Below are 19,341 nucleotides of genomic sequence, written 5' to 3' on the forward strand. Positions count from 1 at the left end.
TGAATATTTATGCTGAGGATAATCTCAGGAGAAGATATTTTTAACTTTGCACATTGTTTAGAGTAGGAAATTCTTTTAATGCCCACATTTTCCATTCCCAGTGCCATTAGCTTTTCCCCACCCCCTCTCATGATGTGTGCCTGGCTCGCTCTTTCTCCCTCTTATTTCCTTTAAGGTTCAAGGTTACAGCCAATCTGCTCCAGAGGCAGACTTGAGTTTATTATTTTTTTTTGAAAGGAAAATGCTAACTTTGGCCTTTTGTGACTGTGTGGGAATTCAGTTCATTTCATGGGGCTATCAGAATGTAAACGGGATATCTCACCAGGCTGTCCCCGTAAATTGGGTAATGAATGAGAACTTTATTTCTCTCCTGCATGGAACTCATGAGCTTGTTAGAAAAACAGGGGCCAATCTATTTTATACTCCCACAGAAAGTATTCCACTTTATTTTGGCAAGTTTGTGAGAGCTGCTACTTGTACCAATACTTAATTCTGGACCAGAAAAAAAAAATAAAGGCATTACGCTGAACCAGACTTGCAACTTAAAAATATGGTCCATAACAAAGCTTGTTCTTACACAAGCCAATACAGAATTTCAATCTACAATATCATCAAATATGTGTTAAATTGAAAGTGAGGTGCAGACTGTGGGACAGATTGAAAGCAGGTAAAATTTGGCATATTTTGATGTGCAGCCTTTGAGAGAAGTTCACTGTTTACCTGTGATGCAATCTAGTCAGACCTTTTTTATTTTTCACAATTGTCTTTATCCTTAAAAGAGACTGGCACATGCAAAGCCTAACAATTAATGGGAATCAATTCCCCTTCTAGACAGGGGAAACCTAGATTGTCAGTATGAAGGATTATTTGTCAGCAAAAAATATGTCTGTCCTGTACCTAGAGTCAGATTTTAAAAGGTATTTCAATACCTCTTGAGATTTGCCTTTGAAATATCTCATGAGGCTGCAAAAAAGGCCATCTATGTGCTCTTGGAAACCTCACCCAAGCTCCTTGCTACTGCCAGCAGCCCTGGAGCATCTTTTAGCCTGTATGAGGGGATGGTGTTTTTTTTAGAAGATGGAAGATATTTTAAGCTGCTCTTTCTTTGGACAGTTGATAAGGATTTTTGGCCTGCAACCTACCTGCTCATGTTGGCTTCACGGGAACTGTATTTGTGTTTTTGACAGCTTGTGTTACTGTTAATTTGACTATTTAATTTGTGTTTGCCACATAAATATGTAGGTAGATGTGCACTCATACCCTGCAGCTTTGAAATGCTGCTGTGCTGGTGGCAAGGGCTGGTGGCCACACAGCTCATTTGCTGCACTAATAGTTAAAGAAAATTAATTGCGAGGACAGGAAAATTTTAAAAAGCCCCTTCACTGCAGACTGTACCTCTGTTTGGCCTGCTGAGTGAGCAAAGTCATGATCACAAAGATCAGGGCTTAATTTCCCATCTGTAATGTTGTTTGCCTGAAGATCAGAGGTTATTGAACATGACTACTAAACAGAAAATCTGACCTTCCAGGCTATGCAAATGTTAGGGGAAGGAGCTTGGTGGGTGGAGAGAGGCTGAGTGCTCAGATAGACCTCCCTGGGGAAACTGGTCTGTGCTGAGCAGACCAGCAAAAGGTTGGGACCTGCTGCCCAAAGGCAGCTGATGACCTCCCCCAGGCAGCTTTTTGTAGTCTTGGGAATTCTCTGCTGAAAACCATCAAAGACCCACCTGGATAAGTGTGAGCTTTGAAGCCCACTGTGATCCCCTTGCTTGGGCTTAGCTGGGAGGAGCTGGCTGATAAAGGGATGGGAATGATGGAACTAGCCAGAAAATAAAATACTTTAATAATGGAAAGTAACAAACGTGGTGTAGGTACAGAGATTAAATTCCTAAAGACCCTGGGGCAGGGCAAACCCAGCCAGGTACAGGAACACAGATCCAGTCAGAAAGGAGAACTTAGAACATGATTTTACCAGAAAAAGGTCTTGACCAACAGTGAAGGAAAACTGGCAACTTGACCAAATATAGGAAGGTTTTATTAGCACACTGGCTCCCAAGAAGCCACAGTTCCCACTGTGGCTTGGTCAGGGGTCCCCTCCCCTCAGTGCCCTCCCTGCCAGGGTTTATGGCCAAATCCCCCTGTAAAAGCATCTGAGGTAAAAATCTCAGCAGGGTGAGATCCCACAGATAAGAACAACATGAAATAAGCAGTCAGCTCAGCTGCTCTTGGGGAACTCCTGCCCTGTGCAGACAAAACCCAGGAGGAAAAGCAACAACCAGATGGAAGCAGGACTTGGAGTTGTGCCTTGCTGCAGCCAGTACTGGCCGTGTTATTCCAGCAGGGAGGCCAGAAACCACTGGAGGTCAGCAAGAAGAAAGGTGATGGATTGCAGCCACAGTGATCTCCTGACTCCCAAGCCAAAGGTGGCAGGGTGTGCTCCAAATGGAAGCTTTCTGCATGTGCCACAGCCTTGACTCAGAGGTGGCTTTGCTGAGTGAGCTTGCAAGGGTGCCAGGTGTAACAAGCCCAGTAAAACCTGGCTGCAGACCTCCAAGTTTCTTACATTCCCAGTTTATGGGAAACAGTCAAATGATTTCTTTCACTGTTACCTTGCCTTTATTATCTGATGAAACTGCGGCTTTATTAAATCTCAGTATTTTTTTCCTTTCTCTGTTGTCTAGAATGTGACTAGATCAAATTTCTCCCTTCTGTCATGACCATTAGTAGCTTAGTGTTTTGGTTTTTTTTTTCCTACATAAAGCTTTTTTCAACAATAAAATCTCTCCCAGACTGTAGTTATATAATATTCAAGGTCACACTAATCATAACAGAATCTACCTCACTTATTAGGACTGTGGTCATGGAAATGAAAATGCCCTGGGAAGATTTTTTTTGCAGGATTTTGCTACTGCACACATAATTCATGAGACTTGATCCATGAAAGATGATGCCATTTTTAGGCCCATGGCATTGAGCTGTTTAGTATCCTAAATTTTTTAGTTGTGAGGTAAAAGTAAAAAGCCTTTGGGCTTATTCTCCCAGAGACTAAGGAAAGAAAAACTTTGTAACTACAGAATTTTTAGATATTGCTGTTGTATGCACACTAAGTGCCTTTGAATCCAAAGTGTCATATGATTAAAAATCAGCATGTTTGTAGATATACAGGGTTTTCCCAGAGTCCTTTTGTGTTATTATTCCTTGTGCTGCCTCTGTGTCCTTCCTGCTCAGCTCTAGCTCACAGTCATCCCCACAGGAACTGTTCATGTCAGAGGAAAACCTTTAATGTGGTGGTTTCACTGTGGGTGGAGGAATGGTGACCCAGGGGGAAGCTGACCAGCTGTAAAACTCATGTCATTTTCTTCATTCATATTTGTCCATTTCTGATATTCTTTTTCCTCTATCCCGGATGTCTGGGGATATATTTGCTCTTTGAAAACTGTGAGGCCACGTGATAATTTTCAGAGAATGTCAGGACAAGAAATTTGGTGCAAATTTCACTGAAAGAACAACTCGTTGCCAAAGGGATCTCCTCTTCAAGTGTCTTCTGATATGAAAATACAAATGAGCCCTCAGTATTGAAAAGTTTATTGTAAACAAAGATGTGTCCACTCACTTGGTGCTTATGGGCTCCCCTCCATGAAGTAAACACAGGATGTGATTGCCTGGGGGCCCTGTCATCAGTGAAGCTGCACTGAGATGGAGTTTGGCTTGATCTTTGTCAGGAGCTATCTAGCACAGCTCCTTGCCAGAGGTGACTTCAGCAGACACACGTGATGCCTTGGGAGAGCTGACCTAGAACAGAGGCTGGACAGAGCTAAAGAATAAAGCAGGGATTGATTAAAAGGATCTCCTCCATGGATGCACCTCGGGCAGCACCAGAGCCCAGCCAGGGCTGCACCCAAGATGAACCCAAATGGCCCCAAAATGCACGAGCGCTGCCGGGGTCTCTCCCTGGGCTCAGCTCTGCTCCATGTGCACATTGCAGTTCAGTGTCCAATCCCAGCTGCAGCCCCTGCAGTCCCATCCTGCTTGTTTTTCTTTCTGCAGCCCACGGGGTTTGTTCTCTTGGGGCTGAGATTTGGATCATTTGTCCTTGGTGCCCAGCTGGAGCAGGAATTGTTTTGTGTCCCTGCTCTGTGCACAGAGCTCACCATCCCCTCATGTGAAGCTCAGACCCACACACTAAAGCAGCACAGAATCTGAAAAATAGAAAAGCTAAAACCTGAGGCATCACATAGGCACTGCTTAAACAGAGCCTCTGCTTGATCAAACCTTTTGTTAAAGTCTTCCAAAGCAGTTGGACCTGGTAATGGTTGATACAACAATTATGTGGTAAGAATTTGTGCTGCAGACATTCTTCTGTGCCCACTCTCGATGGGGAGAAGCTCCTTTCCTTGGTTAGTGTTATCTCTAGGATGAGCTGTAATAGCTCGAGGGGTTATCTCTGCAATCCTCTGTGCTCCCATTGCCAGCATGGCAGGTGCTCCCTTCAGCACAGTCTGCTGAAAGATTTTCATTGCTGTTGTTAACCCAGACTGAGCCTCTGACTGCTGTAAAAATACCAGCACTTTAACAGCAGAAGTAGATGTGTGCTTCCTTGGACTGCAGTGTGTCACAGAATATCAATATCATTGCCACGTTTTCCCTGGATAAGGATGCCTTCAAAATTTATGTGGTGGCTTCTAATCCATCTGTGTGGGCTACAACACTTGGACTTGAATATGCTCATTGCTGTCAGCAGGGTTTAAGGAAGTTTTGAAGAGCTTTGCTGTGCTGCAGCCTGAATGGTTTAGAAGTACCCCCTTACATTTCTGCAGGAAATCTGCACAGGATTAGACTCAAGTTTTATTCAGCTCAGCATGTTTCCATCAAGACAGGCCCTGTTTAATTCCACTAGTGAAAGTATGGAGGGCATATGATTTCTGGTAGTGCACAGGTGTGCTAGAGGTCACCTGAGGTGTGGGGAGCCTTCCCAATAATGCAGCAAGGTGTCAGCATGCTAGACAGAGGATGGAAATTGCTACAGAGGAAAACCACTGCCAGAGCAACAAAATGTTGCTAACTGGTCTGTGTTGAAGTGATGCCTGACTGTGTCATCCTAGGGCCTTGGTGAGCAATGCAAATTCCTTGAAATTCTGTCTTTAATGCTGAAAGTAGGATGGTTTGTTTACAGCATTCCTGTAATTTGGTGGTAATTTAAAAATAATTTTGGAAAAGTGTTTGACATCAGTAAAAATGTTCAGATCTTAACTTCAAAATAAACATGTCTTGTAAATATGGACAAAGGTAAGGGCACCATAGAGTATCACAGTAAGAGACCCAAGACTGTGCCAATAGTTGTTAATTTTGAAGCAAGCATTAATTTCCTTTTCCTGTTTTTCAAGAATTTTTATGTGTAGGAGAAATGCCCCTGCTGCATAAACTTTTGTTAAAATAATGTCTTTAAAGGCCATGAACGAGAGCCCGAATCCAAATGTTTTGCTAGTACTTAAAGACTCTTTGTTTAACTCTTGCTTCCTATTTTTTTCCCCCCTTCTTTTTAATTTAGCTATAATATGGCTGGAGCCAAGATCAGTATAGGGCAAATGTGGCCAAAAACCAATAATAAAATAATATCTGCCTCTCCATCATAACCTGCTCTGTTTGCCTGCCTAATACTTTAGCTAAAAAGAAAAAAAGAGCCAAAGCAGGAAGAGGAAAGCATAATTTTCTGTCCTCTGCCACTATAAGAGGGTAATTTGATCCCAGGTTTGGGTTAATTTCTCACCATATTCCCTTTGGGGACATTTGTCATCCTTCTTCAAGCGGAAAAAGAAACACCAGGTGATGTTTTTTTCTGTGAATATCATTTGGAGGTGGCAATCACGTGTACTGGGTGCACCTGGCTCCCTGGATAAATAGAGGAGCACATTTGGTGTAAAGAGGCAAAAATAGACCCACAGAGGAGGGCTGGAGCACCTCTTAACTGCAAGGTGATCTGACATCAATTACAGAATTAACAAAATTCTTTGTGTGTGTTTTCGGGCTAGCTCTTGGGGGAGATTTTGGAACCCTGGATGCTGAGAGTTTTAAACTTTGTGCTGAGAGGCACAGACCCTCAAGAGAGCATTACATTACATTGGACCTGAGGCCATGGAGAAGGCTCCCAAAACTGAATGATAGCACTGGGATTATGCGTGTGAAATTTGAATAGAAATGTGTAATATCACAGGGTGGACAACTTAGAGTTTAAGGTTTTAGAATATAATAATATATATGAAGCAAGATGGAGGTTTTAGGGCAGTGGCTGGTCCTTCTGCTTCATGGATTTGGGTGGTATTTTGTTATTGGACAGAAAAGTCCACACTGCAGGGCACGAGGGATGAGTTATTGGGTTAAAAGTAAAAATAATTTAGGTGTCATTTCTTAATTGGGTAATTGATCCTTAAAAGACCTTGTAGAGAAAGATAGCCATTTTGCAGCCTGTTAGTAGAATGCTGTAGAACTCACAACTTGTAGGACTGTGATATAGATAAGAAATAATAAACATCTGAGCCCAAATACAAAATGCTGTCTCTAGTACTTCACTCCTGACCTTGACAGTGGCAGAAAAGTTAAAGAATCAACACTTGGGAAGATGGGAACATCTATCACCCAAACCAGAAGAACTTGATCCACCTGGGATTGCTCTCAGCCATCCCATTGCTGGTAGCATTTGAGCTGATGCATTTGAGATGATGCAAACATTTGTGGACAACGAGCCCATCCCTCCGCTGCCTTTTGCAGCAGCTGCCATCATTGCTCTTCCTGCCACAAATGCCAAGAGCCAGGGAACCCTGGCTCCTATTCTTAGACCTCACTCTGAGTCTGCAGAGTGGGCAGTAGCTCTGCCCATGAGTTCTGGGACTCACTGGGACAAATTGTGTCCCAATCTTTTAGTGTCACAGATTGATTCACCTGGCAAGCGGTGCAAACAAATACTGTGTGAAATTGTGAAATGTGTTATTCATTTCCTAATTGCTAGGTCATGATTTCTTGAAGGGGGCTCTCATCAGATATAGTAGTAGTAAGCATGTAAACAAGCTCAGCATCTGATATTATTGTGGTTTTGTGGAGATTTGCATTGGAAATGCTATAATCCTTTTGGGGAAGAATCACAGCACATTTGTGTTGATTCAGTCAAGCAGTCTCTCTTCCCACCTGTGCTTGTGAGCCATCTGGTCACAAATGAAGAAAGATAAAGCAGAATATCAAGAAATTATTAAAATCACTTTAAATAATGGATGTTTTCTTAATTTGCATGACCTCTCTAAGCCTCTTGTGAGAGAGCAAGTGGAGTGATGCAGCATAAGGCAGCAGAGATTATGCTTAGTGTTTAGACCTTGGTCCTGTCTCCTTTAATCCTGATTCAGTAGCACAATTCCTACAACTGAAGACACTCAACTAATGATTGACCTCTTCATTTCAGGCAGTTCCCTTAAATCTTCTGCTTGGTTGTAAACATATGTAGACAAAATCTTGGTGTTTAGATGCATTCAAAAGATGGGAAAAAATCAGTTTTATTTCATGCTAAGTTCCTAGTTTTCTTACCTGAAGTTTAATTGTATTGTTAAAGAATTTGGTAGGTGTTCCCTGTTTGGTTTCTAGATCTTTCTGCCACAGTTTAAAATTCATTATTTTCTGGTCCCAGCTATCTGAAAGTCAAATAGGAAAAATTTGAGGTAAGTGTAAAAGAAGTGCCCTAAATGACATTGCCACAGGAAGACAATGGATAGAGGAACCATGTCTGCAACTGTGATTTTTCCCTTATCATTGATTTTTCCAATCCATCATGCTGCATACATTGGGGTTCATCAAGGAGCAAAGGACTGTAACACATAAGGCCAAGCCTGCAGAATTAGGGATGCCCTGGCAATCTGGTTTTGGCATGCTGAAGGTATATTCTCCCTGTAAGAGGTTTTTCTCCTTTGCTTTGTGCTTGGTTTTAGTAGACAGTCATGTCCAATGGCATGTGCTGGATTGACACAAAATAATATTGATTTTATGAGCAGGGGTTATCATGGTAAGCATGGATCTTTGTGTGTGTCCATGAAAAGAGCTGCTTGTATCTCTAGCCAGACAACTACAATTATTTCTGGTCTGTCTGAGAGCTGCACATACAAATGGCACATAAGCTTTGTGTTCTTCACCTCTGGATGGAAGTCACCCTTCTTTATTCAGTGTTTACAGGCTTGAAATTGCCAGCCTGTGCTTGTTTTGGTTGGTTTTTTTTGGTCAGGAGCTGAATACTTTTTTATAACTTTCAGAATCTCTGTGGTAATTTTTGGTTGGGGAAACCTTTTTACAAACTTCTAACTCCTACTTTTGGAAGTGTTTCTCTTCCAGGTGAGGTGAGTGCTTTTGGAGAATTTCACATAAATAATTATTCTATTATATATTGAAGATAAGAGGAGAGAAAGCCAAAGGGAACTTGTTGGAAGTGGTGTAGGTTGAAGTAAACCACAGCCCTCTCTTTAGGCTTCAGCTGCTGTTTGCTTCTGTTTGATAATGTTTGCTCTTCCCTTCTTTGTGGTGTTTTGGCACATCACATGGATGGGGACCACATTAATTACTACTTAATTCATCAGGTTCAAATTGTAAATGGTAACTTAGGAAGTGTTGGGGTAGGAAAAGCAGTCCTTTGGCCCAGCCTCCCACAAGGACAGGGAACTGAGGGTCAGGGAAGGAACTATGGCCTGTTTGATGTTGAGTGCATGGCTGGGATGCTGCCTGGCCTTTCCATGCACCATGCAAGACTGGGCAAGGCTCTGCACTCCCACTCCTTTAGCTGTGCTTTTAAGGAAGGATTGTGAAGCATCTGGCCCTCAGCTAAAAGTCAGAAGGCAGGAAATGCCTTTGCTCATAGCATCTGCCAACTGTGGTTTCTGGTATGTTGGTGGGTGGGTTCTCAACATGTCCATCTTGATAAGAAAATGCCTAAAGCCAGACCCTGCTCATCGTTCATCAAAGGATCATTTTCTTTATCTCCACTTTCAATTAAATGTGGAGTTTCTAAAAACAAAAAGGCACCATGCTCCTCTCACAACCACATTTAACCTCTTAAGCCTTGTTTTGTGCACCAGGAGTAACTAAGTTACAGCTGAGGATCAGGGCTTATCTTCCCAGTTGAATCAATTTCTCTTCACTTTCTCCAAAGAATTTTGTATCCCCTGAAATTCTGCATGTCATATCTTATCACAGGTGAGAAGTCTTTTTCAGGGAATATTTTAGAGGAAAAAATACAAGAAGAGGTTATAATGGTTGAAAAATTGTCCCTATTTTGTTTTTGTAATTTATAAAAATGTAAACATAAAAATATTCTTCTGTCTAGTGAATATTATTCTTCATATTTTTCCTACTAAGGAAGAATGGAGAAAGAAAACATCCTGTAATTTGATTGGGTTATTTGAGATGTATGTAGTCTGGGTTTTGTGTTTTTAGCAAGTACACATTTAAAAAATATGTTTGGGATTCAAATGGAAGGGTGTGGACAAAGTTGGGTTTTGGAAAAAGACTGTATTTAAGAAGAATGGATTTTAAATAATGCTGATAGGGATAAAATACCAGTGAAGGATTTACACTTGTTTCTTTTCTGTAGAGTTTCTTACACTCCCAAAACATCTACTATCAATCAATCTTTGTGTTCAGAATTGGTCCAGGCCAGAAGTTTTTGCATAAGTTCCCAAGTTTTGTGGATGTGAACCTAAATTGCATCAAGTGATTCAGGACTCTTTGTCTATGGTGGTGTTCAGAGAGGCAGGACCTGCTGCTGGTCCCTTCCCACTGTCAAAGGAATGCCACCTCCTCTGGGAATTGCTCCAGTTTCTCCCAGCTGTGTATTTCCAGCATTAAAAAAGAGCTAAGTTAAACCACAGAACATCACATCAATAGTTGTTGGCTTACCTGTTGCCAGACAAAAATGAATTTGAATTTAACAAGTGGTTTAATGCTTCCATACTCCTTTTTTGTTCTACCTTGGCATTTGGAGCTGAAGGGATTTTTCTACTTCCTTTGTATTCTGAAATCCTTTCTTAGTCTTAAGGTTAGAATTTCACAGCAGCTTTGGTGTAAATAAATGAACACTGAGGAAAAAGCGGCAAGCCTTTCCCAAAAGAAAAAAAAATTGCTCTCAGGTATTGGAAGTGCTTGAAATCCTGCCAAGTTTTTGAAAATGCCTCTAATTTCTTTCTTTCTTTCAGACTTTTCTGAAATGTTTATTTTAAACACGTTTTTAATATTTTTGAAGAGCTCTACTGAACTAAAATGTCTAGTGGCCCTTTTAGTGAGATATTTCTAATTATTCCCATGGAAACCTTGAAATGTCAGAAGCTCTCTGGGTGCAAAGATGATGCCCTAAGAACAGGTTTGTTTTCAGTTGCCTGTGCTATGGAATGATAGAAAAGTCACTTTCTGGATATAAGTTGTTTAGATTGGAAGGGTAAGTTTCTGTTATAATGGCTAATTTTGGGAGGATGCTTGTAATATTGCATATGCTTTAATCTCTCCTGAACCTCCAAATCCTGTAAGAGCCCCTGCAGGAGGAGTTCCTAGAATCCTTCCCATCCCATGAGGTTTATTTATAAAATGTGACACTCTGAAGCCATGTCTCAGGGCACAAAACATCATCAGGGCATGAAAGTATAGCCACAGCTCTAAAACTCAGCCTGCAGCTTTTGGCAGATCTTGAAGGGGAGGTTTGCCATTGGAAAAAGGAAATTATTTTTCTTTGTAGCCAGTGGTTGAGATTTCTCTTTGCATACTGAACTGCTACTGACTCTTTTGTAGCTATTTTATTTAAATCTCCTTGAAGGCAAGTTTGTCAGCTGTTTTGGGGAGGACAACATTTCTCTTACACCTCTTATTGTCAGTTTCTCCAAATTTTTCAGTTTCTATGAGGAATTGAGTTTAAAGGGAGGGTATTGGTTAGTGGCACATTGCAGAGAATGCAAACCCATCCCAGCCAGTGAGAGCTGACAAGGATTCCTTTTATGTTTAGTGTGGCAAAGGGGATATTCCTGTTCTTTGAGGAGCAAAAGAACAGCTGGGGTTCAGACCTTTTCTTGCAGCACACCAGAAACCTCTACAGGCTGGTGCAAATTTGGCAAAGGTCTGTGCTCATACCAGCTGCAATCCCTAAGAACACTGTGCAGGGACATGGGAGACCCAGGGGATGCTGATCCTTGTGAGAGTGGTCAAGCTGCTGGGTTCCAGAGATGGTGAGAAGGAAGCAATTCAGCATTTTTCCAGTTTCCCTTAAACACAGATGAACACTCACAGCTGCTTCTCCTGCTGTCATCTGTCATTGCAGATGGGAAGAAGCCATGGGCTCGAGAGCTGGCTCAGACCTGGCCTGCCCTGATGGTGTAATGTATGGCCAGAGTGCCATTTTCCAGGAGAAGCTTGGAAATAGATATGGAGTGCCTAAAATTAGATTGTTCACATGGTGTTTTTATAAATTACAACAGCTTCCAGGTACTTCAGTGCAGAAATAAGTACTAACACTTGGGTATGCAGAGAAATAACAGAGAAAAAAATATAGTTGGGTCTTTTATTACACTAAATGTAAGTCATTTAAGCTCTCTGATCATTATGCCCCTGATGCACATGCTGTGATGCAATTACTGAACATTTATCACAGAATCAATTAATTTGGAGAAGACTTCTGAGATCCAGTCCAACCTATGACCACACACCACAGTGTGAACTAGACCGTGGCACTGAGAGCCTTTTCTTACACAGCTCCAGGGATGGTGATTCCACCAGCTCCCTGCATGCTGATCACCTTTCTAATGGTCTAATCACAGAAAGGTCTAATCACCTTTCTGTGAAGAAATTCCTCCCAGTGTCCAACCTAACCCGCTTTGGTGCAGCTTGAGAATAGGTCCAGTGCTATGGTGATTCAGTTTTAATTTCTTGATGCCCTTTTGTGTCTATAACCATGCAATAAATCACTTTTTACTTCTTTTGAAAGCCAGCAAGGCCTGGATGTGGCAGAGCCCCAGCTGCCTGGCTTCAGGGGGCAGAGAGGAATTCTGCTGTGCAGGGAGAACGCTGCTCCATGGGCCAGGTGCAGTGGGGTTTGCAATTTTTCCTTTTCCCACTGCTTTCCTCTAAAATGTTATGCATGAGCCATGGCTGGAGGCAAGAATCCAGCCTTGATGGAGCACCATGTGATGTGATATGACAGGACTTGTGGAAGTGTTCAGCCCCTACCCTTTGCTGCTTTCACGAGGGAAATCCCATTAGATTGTGCAGATGAGACTGGAAGATTTTGTGTTTAGATTTCCCTAGGATGAGAAGAAAGTACAGAAACCTTCTGTGTGTGTGTGGTTTTGTTTTGGTCTCTTTCAAGAAAGGAGAACTGTTGGGAAAATAGGTGTTAGATATATCCTGTTTCTTGAGTAGTCCATGGAGTGTTGCACTTCTAACACCATTTAATGCCCTGTTTGGTTCCTCCCTGGAAGCAGCTGGCAAGGCTTGCTGCACAGGGAGAGTAAATTTGGTGTGTTGCTAGCTCATCTTGGAACCTGAAAATGGGTTGGGATGGGAGTGCTAAGGAGATTTATCAGACAGCAGCAGCTGTGAGTCTCAAAGCCAGTGTGGAGATTGCTGAGGAAGCCTCTGCTGTGAACCATGGAAGTGAAGGAGTAACAGAGACAGTTCAGATCCACCCTCTGCCAGTTTGCTAAAGTGGATTTGAATGAAATTGAATGTATAACTAGCTCCTAATTTCCAAAGCATTTTTGTGTGGGTTTAGCAATCTGATTCCTGTCAAACCCAATGACTGTCGCATTGACGCAAATACCAGGCAATATTTAGAAAATTTAGGAAAGGTATTTTGCCAAGCAAGAGAAAAAAACCCAACCCCTCTCTTTTAACATGCATTCCTGTAGGAATCAGAAATACAGAAGAAAGGGTAAAAGCATACTGAAGTGTTGACCATTCTAACAAAAATCATACTGTACTGGTCTTTTTTTGGATTTTTTTAATGTTTTCTGCTGGCTGGAGGCTTTTGAAGGAAAGAAAAGACTCATCTTCTGTCTTGAATTAACTTTGTTAATGATTAACAGAGCAGTGCAGTATGTGTGGTGCCTTTTAATTAAATCAGAAGAGACATGATTTGGACAAGATTTTGGTTTCACTTTGAAAGTTATTAAATAAACTGACACTGTTTGCTCTCCAAAAGTTCCTGGGAGCATCCGGTTAGCTGGTAATCCCTGTGCAGCTAGTGAAATAAAGCTGCTTCTAAAACACCTAAGGCCCAGTACCAGATATTAAAAATGACTGGTCCAGTCACAGAGGGGCATAACTGAGCATTAACCTGCATGAAGCAGGGGCTTGATCTGAGGATCCAGTTTCAGTTCAGGGATAACAAAGGTCCAAACTGTGTGTTTCTGGTCAAGTTTGCATTTTGACTACCTCTGAGCTGTTCAAGTGGCATAAGGTGTTGAACAGTTGCTGCCTTTGGTGCAGTTTGGATGGCTTTTGCTAGCTGAGTTTATGGGGTTATTTGTGAAGTGAGATCCTGACTGGGGCTTGGATGTTGCTCACCAGTAAAATTCAGAGTATCATAAGATGAGAGCTTTAGGTACTTGAACATCTCCATAAGTTGGCCCAGCAGGAAATGCTCTTCTCCTCCCAAAGCATATAAAGCTTTCCCAGCAGTGAAGGATCAAGCCCAAAGCCTGGGCTCAGACTGGAGCAAGACACTGGATGCTCTTGCTGTCATGTGGTGGCACACAGGGGTGAACAGATCCAACATTTTGCACTGTGAGTTGCTGTTGTTTACTGATCTGCCTATTAAGGAGCCGAGTCCTCCACCCATGCCCTCTCAGCAGTAAAATCAAGGCACAGCCTGTTTTGCCTGGAGATGCATCTATCATCTGTTTGTATCACACCTACCGCATTGTGGCTCCTTCTGCTTTGTGGCCACGCTTGAAGTGAATAGTTATCTTTGCATCATGCCTCCATTATTTTAAAAATAACAATAATCTCATGTAAAACCTGTTGTTGAAATTACCTATTGCCAGGAACAGTTGGGGCAAAGAGAACTTACATCTACATTATTGGCAGCTTTCTGTTTGTGAGCTCTGCAAGTATTATCCTACATGGCTGTGAGCAGAAATCCTACAAGTCTGGGCTTTGAGTTCTATCCTTCACACTGATAAAGCTGAAATTTATTAATAGCTATTATAATTCAGGTATAAAATGAGAGACAGCAAATTGTAAAGTTTGAAAGCCAAAATAATAGATTGCTTTCTATTGCTGTGAGAACTGCCATGCGTCCCTGAAATGCATAAAACACAAAAGAATGGGCATGGATTTGAGTGGGGAGACTCACCACAGACCTTGCATCTGCTGCTGGTGGTGGCTGAGAGAAATGGGCTCCTGCCAGAGCAGGAGGGCACCAGAGGCTGTCCCTCACCTGTGGCAGTGCCAGGGCATGGGGAGGAGTGATAAAGCCTTTGTGATTCCTTCCCTCTTGCACTTTCCTTCATTCCAGTTGTCTGGGGTCCAGAAAAATATCTGTATCCTGGTGGATATGTGGAGACTGTTGTTTGGATCTCCATGTTTATTTGAAAGCAGTGTAAACATGACATAAAACAAAAGCTGTGCTTTGGTGGAAATGGTCTCTCACACCCAGGAAATATTATGCTGCTTTATTTCTGGATTGTGCATTTCCCCAAAAGTGACTGATAGAGAATGCAAACAGCTGCAAAATAGGTTTTTCTATTCAAGTTTCAATTTACAGTGATAGTTTTCTTGGAATATGATTATAAACAAGTGTTAACAGGTGTTAACACTTGTTTGTTTGTTTTGTTTACTGTTACAGCCATACAGGCAGTCAGTAACTTTTCCATGTGAAAAGCAGCATAATATTACCTCAAAAACTGAGGACAGTCAGAGAAAATTAAATTATCTTCCCTGTTGAGAACCAGACTCCTGCCTGCACTATCCAAGTCCATCCTGTCTCAGCAAAGCAGGCATCAGATAAGATTGAATGCTGCATGGACTCTACATGGACCTTATCTGGAGCTAGGTATTTTGGAGGTGTTTATAATTGTGGGCTGCAGGCTCTTGCATTGTAATGTACAAGGCTTGTGCTCCCAATCCTGCAGAACCTGTCTATGCAAATAGTTCTGTCTTCTGATCGGGCATTTGCTACCTGGTAGGGTGTCAGTGTGAACATGCAAATTCTGCTTGTGTGTGGCTCCATGATTTGCACATGCAGATGCCCAAACCTACATATTTCAATTTGAGTATGTATTTTAATACATAAATCCACATACATAGCTGGGTACTCACAGGTTTCATTGAACACTGTTAAATTTTTTGAACACTGCTGCTCTTTATAGGCACCCAAGTAGTTGTAAATATGGGATAGAGTTAAAGAATGAAGGGAGGAATAGTTCTCATAGCTGTAGGTTGGATTCTTAGTCTTGAATACTGAAAGAGCTTGGAAAACTTACTACTGGGAAATGGCAGAGTCTCCTTTACTTGAGATATTTACAGCTTGACTTGGAAAAAAAATACATAGTAAGAGACAGCTCAGCATTATTTGATGACAAAGAACATAGTCTTGTTTTTGTAAGTGCTCAAGAGATATACTCCAAGAGTTTATGTATGAGCTGCCAGACTTTACCTTCAGCATGTGATTTAGTACACAAAGTGTTGTTCATCTGTGAAATAAATTCCCTGCTCACATGCCAGTGTCCTAGAATGAAATCTCCTAGGATGGTGAATGCAGATGCTTTTTGCCCTGTGAGATGCATGCACTGAGTTCCCTGCAGTGAACTCCATTGGGGCATTTCAGAACAGACCTTAAAAAAACCAGCAGAGTTTGTCTACTCCGTGAGAACATCAAAGAGATTGTGGCATCTTCCATTTTCCCAGGGAGGGAACAGTTAAAAATATTCTTCAAATAAGGAGCAGATGTTAATGTCATTAAATGGATTTTCATAAAAAACATTTGCTCTCTTGCAAAATGCCAGTAGCTCTGCGAACTTCTCTACAAGTCTGCCTGCTTATTTCAGACTTGTGGCAGAGAGAAGGGGCAGTGCAGGGAGAGCTATTCACTGTCTCTGAAACCAATCAGGTGTGTTTCTGTAAGTTGCCTGTTTTTAAATTGCCTCAACATGGACCAAACAGCTAAAGAAACATGAAGGTATTTGAAGAACAGGACAAGAACAGTGAGCATCACAGCGAATTCCCAGTTGACAAATAGGTACAGAAAGGAATAAGCTACATATGGAAAGTAATGGTCTGGACATATGCCTCTGTCAGGTTCCAAATTCACTGTCATTTCAAAAGAAAAAAAGATTCACAGGCTTTTTTGATCAGCTCACTGAAATCTCTGCCTTGCCTGCAGGAATGGTTAAAGTAAAAATAACAAACAATATACTAAGTGGCTCTCTGGATGACCTCTGGATATTCTTATTGTTAGTATGAGTAGACATTGGAACCTCCCAGTAATAATTTCCTTTTTGGAAAGCTCTCATGTCTCCTTCCTCCTCCTCATTTTACTGCTTTTAATGTTCAGAGAATAGGAAAGGCCCTGTAGTTCCTTTCATTGCTGCAATAGATGACCTTACACTCTCCTAGAGCCATTTGCCTTGAGTTCATTGGCATGAATGACACCTCACAAGTGCTCTAGTGTGGTTAGCATTTGTTTGCTCTAGTTTTTTTTCCTCTTTCTAGTGTCTTCCTTAGGGTTTTTGGTGTCCTAGATCTCTGAAGCATCAGGCCATACAAGGAATGCAGGTTGAGACATGTCTCCTGCCCCATCATTTTTTGTGCTTCGGATGCCCATGTGAATTTTTGAGATTATCTGGGAGGTGATTTGCCTCTTCCTGCTCCATATGCAAGATCTTCACCTCAGGGTGACAGTGTACTGAAGGTATACCTCTTGGTTAAGATGCTGAAGTAAACAAGAAACATTTGGCTTCCAAATATTAAAGCGATTATGAAGTGTAAGGATCTATATCTGCTTCAGATCCTGCTCCCACTTTTCAAAAGGGTTGCAAACATGGCACAATGTTTTGGCTTCTTTCAGGGGGGACAATGGTGCACTGCTGTAAATTTAGGGAGCTGCTGGAACCACACCCAGCCGAATTCACAGAATCACTGGGTTGGAAGGGACCTTCAAGATCATTGAGTTCAACCCATCTAAAAAAGATCCAGTTATTGCCTATGGGACTAAAGCAGAGCTTAAATTAATATCAGTGTCCTGAGCAAAGTGCAGCCGTTGGATTCTTGAAAGCTCTGAGGAAAAAAGGTCAGGATTGATGCTCCCCTGGCCATGCAGCCTTGTCCATGGCTCTGTGCAGAGGGTGGCCTGGGTGCTCACTCCGAGGTCAGAGTGCCACCTGCTGAACCCACACGTTCCTCCCCACAGACAGGAGAGCTCACAATAGAGATTTCCCTTTGGGTAGTGATCCATCCACACCCACTCTGGTAATTCATGGGGGGTAACAGGATCACAGCCTGGGGTGGAAGAGCTGCAGGACTGCACAGAAAGTGGTTTCTGTTTGTTCACCACATTTTTGGGCTTTAGGGGAAGGGGTACGAGAGCCAAGCATGTGGAATTGGTAACTGATGGTGCCTCCATTTAGATCACTGTTTGCATTTCTATTTCCTGCCTTGCTCACTGGATTACATGGAAGAGCACTGAGGACAGTCTGTTAGGCTGCATTCGGCTCCAGCCCTGATTTTAATCCTGTTGTTAAACAAAAGATGGTTTTACCTTGACTGCAGTTGAGCTTGCAGCAGCTCCCCACCTCCTTGGATTTGTGTTTGGCAGTCACCCTCAGTCTTGAGCTGTCTGATCCAGCCTGACCTTTCACAAGTTATACTGGATGAAAGTGCCTGCAAAATGCTTAGGCAGTGATTTACCATCAAAAGGGAGGACTGTTCCTGGACCATTCTTTTATATCTGGGTGCTCTCACCTCTCAGCAGGCTGGAATGTGACTTTCCTGTGAGCAAGTGCTTGCAAAGGCACCTCTGTGCAATGCTGAGGCTGAACAAAAATCCCTTCTTGTGAAAGCTGAATGGGAAGCAAGAGTTTGTCAGGCAGCTTGAGCAGCTGAGGAATCTGCAGGAATTTCTGTAATTTCTGGGGGCCCAGAAATGACGAGGAGGATCTATTAGAGAGACTACAGTAAAAAAAAAAATAATAATCATATGATCACAGTGCAGAGGGGGAGTGGGATATAAGAGAGATAATGAGCTTGACAACAGGCAAACACAGAGTGTCATTCCAGGAGCTGCAGGACCAACCAAATGGTTAACCTGTGGGGTGGAAAGAGCATCCAATGAGTCTCGCATGCCTGAAAGGATAATGGCATTTTTATTATCTCATTCCACGCCCTGATCATCCGTCCATTTGCTCCCTGGAGCTGCCAGCAGTTTGCACTGATTCATCCGCTGCAGACATGATCAGCAGATCATACTGCAGGCAGAACCTGTCAAACCTTTCCAAGTGAGTTGCCAGTTTGTTGTATTCTGTATGGATTTAGCCTTTTGGTGCTGGGGTGGTGGAAATGGCAAAGGGAACAGAACAGCTGGGAAAGCTGGTTGAACTGGGGAATAAACAATAGATTGGGTTATTGTGCTTCTTTTTTTGCTATGTTGTGCTCTGTTGTCTAAAATCTTTGTGTTCATGCATTTCTCTTACCTGAATTGCAGAATTCAAATTGTTAAGTTGTAGAAGGATATGTTGGGAGAACGGGCTGCTAACTGGAGTTCTGTTGGTGGGAAGTTTGCAGAAGTTTCGTAGTTAGTGTGAAAGCTTTCGCATAACTCAGATTGCTTAATTCACCGAGTAAATAAAGTCCTCATGACACATTCATCCCTGAATGTGGAAGGGAAAGCAAGAGGAGAAAATCAATTAGCCTGTGTAATATTGCCAGTAATATAATCTGCTTTATTCTTGTCCTGTACTGTTTGGTTTGTCTGCTTTAGGAGTTGATGGGTAGGAAACAGGACACTGCTATGTTTCTAAATTGCTGTGATTTATATAAGGGTTTGGTTTAAAGTTTGGGAGAGGTTTTGAAGAGCAACTGGGATTTCTATGCCTGTTTATTAGTCTTTCCAGAATGAAATCCTGTGCTCTTGGAGGGAGAGGGAGCTAAGGGATTTCTGAAACTCAGCTCCTCCAACAAGTCCCTTCCAGGAATCTGAAATCCTTCATTGTGATTTCAGAAACTGGGGGAAAAAATTAACTAAGAGCATGTCAGATGACTTTTTTTTGTGTGTTGTTCTGTGGTGAAATACAGCCACAAGCCACAGTAGCCAGCCCTCCCATACTTCTGTATGGGAACAGGG

The 19,341-nt window shown here is 42.2% G+C and overlaps 1 protein-coding gene across 12 annotated transcripts in view; it reads left to right on the forward strand.

The window, feature by feature from the left end:
* Window positions 1-19,341, forward strand: part of CALD1 (caldesmon 1) — a 211,457-nt gene that overhangs the window by 145,707 nt on the left and 46,409 nt on the right. The window contains exon 1 of one of the 12 annotated variants that reach the window (XM_064421344.1): window positions 18,257-18,496. The exons of the other annotated variants lie outside the window; for them this stretch is intronic. Within the exon in view, the coding sequence (XP_064277414.1) occupies window positions 18,450-18,496 (47 nt within the window). The 5' untranslated portion in view covers window positions 18,257-18,449. Of the gene's footprint in view, window positions 1-18,256; window positions 18,497-19,341 lie in introns of those variants that run through there. 12 annotated transcript variants of the gene reach the window in all.

Source organism: Passer domesticus, chromosome 5, assembly GCF_036417665.1.
Source record: "Passer domesticus isolate bPasDom1 chromosome 5, bPasDom1.hap1, whole genome shotgun sequence".
Lineage (NCBI taxonomy): Eukaryota > Metazoa > Chordata > Aves > Passeriformes > Passeridae > Passer > Passer domesticus.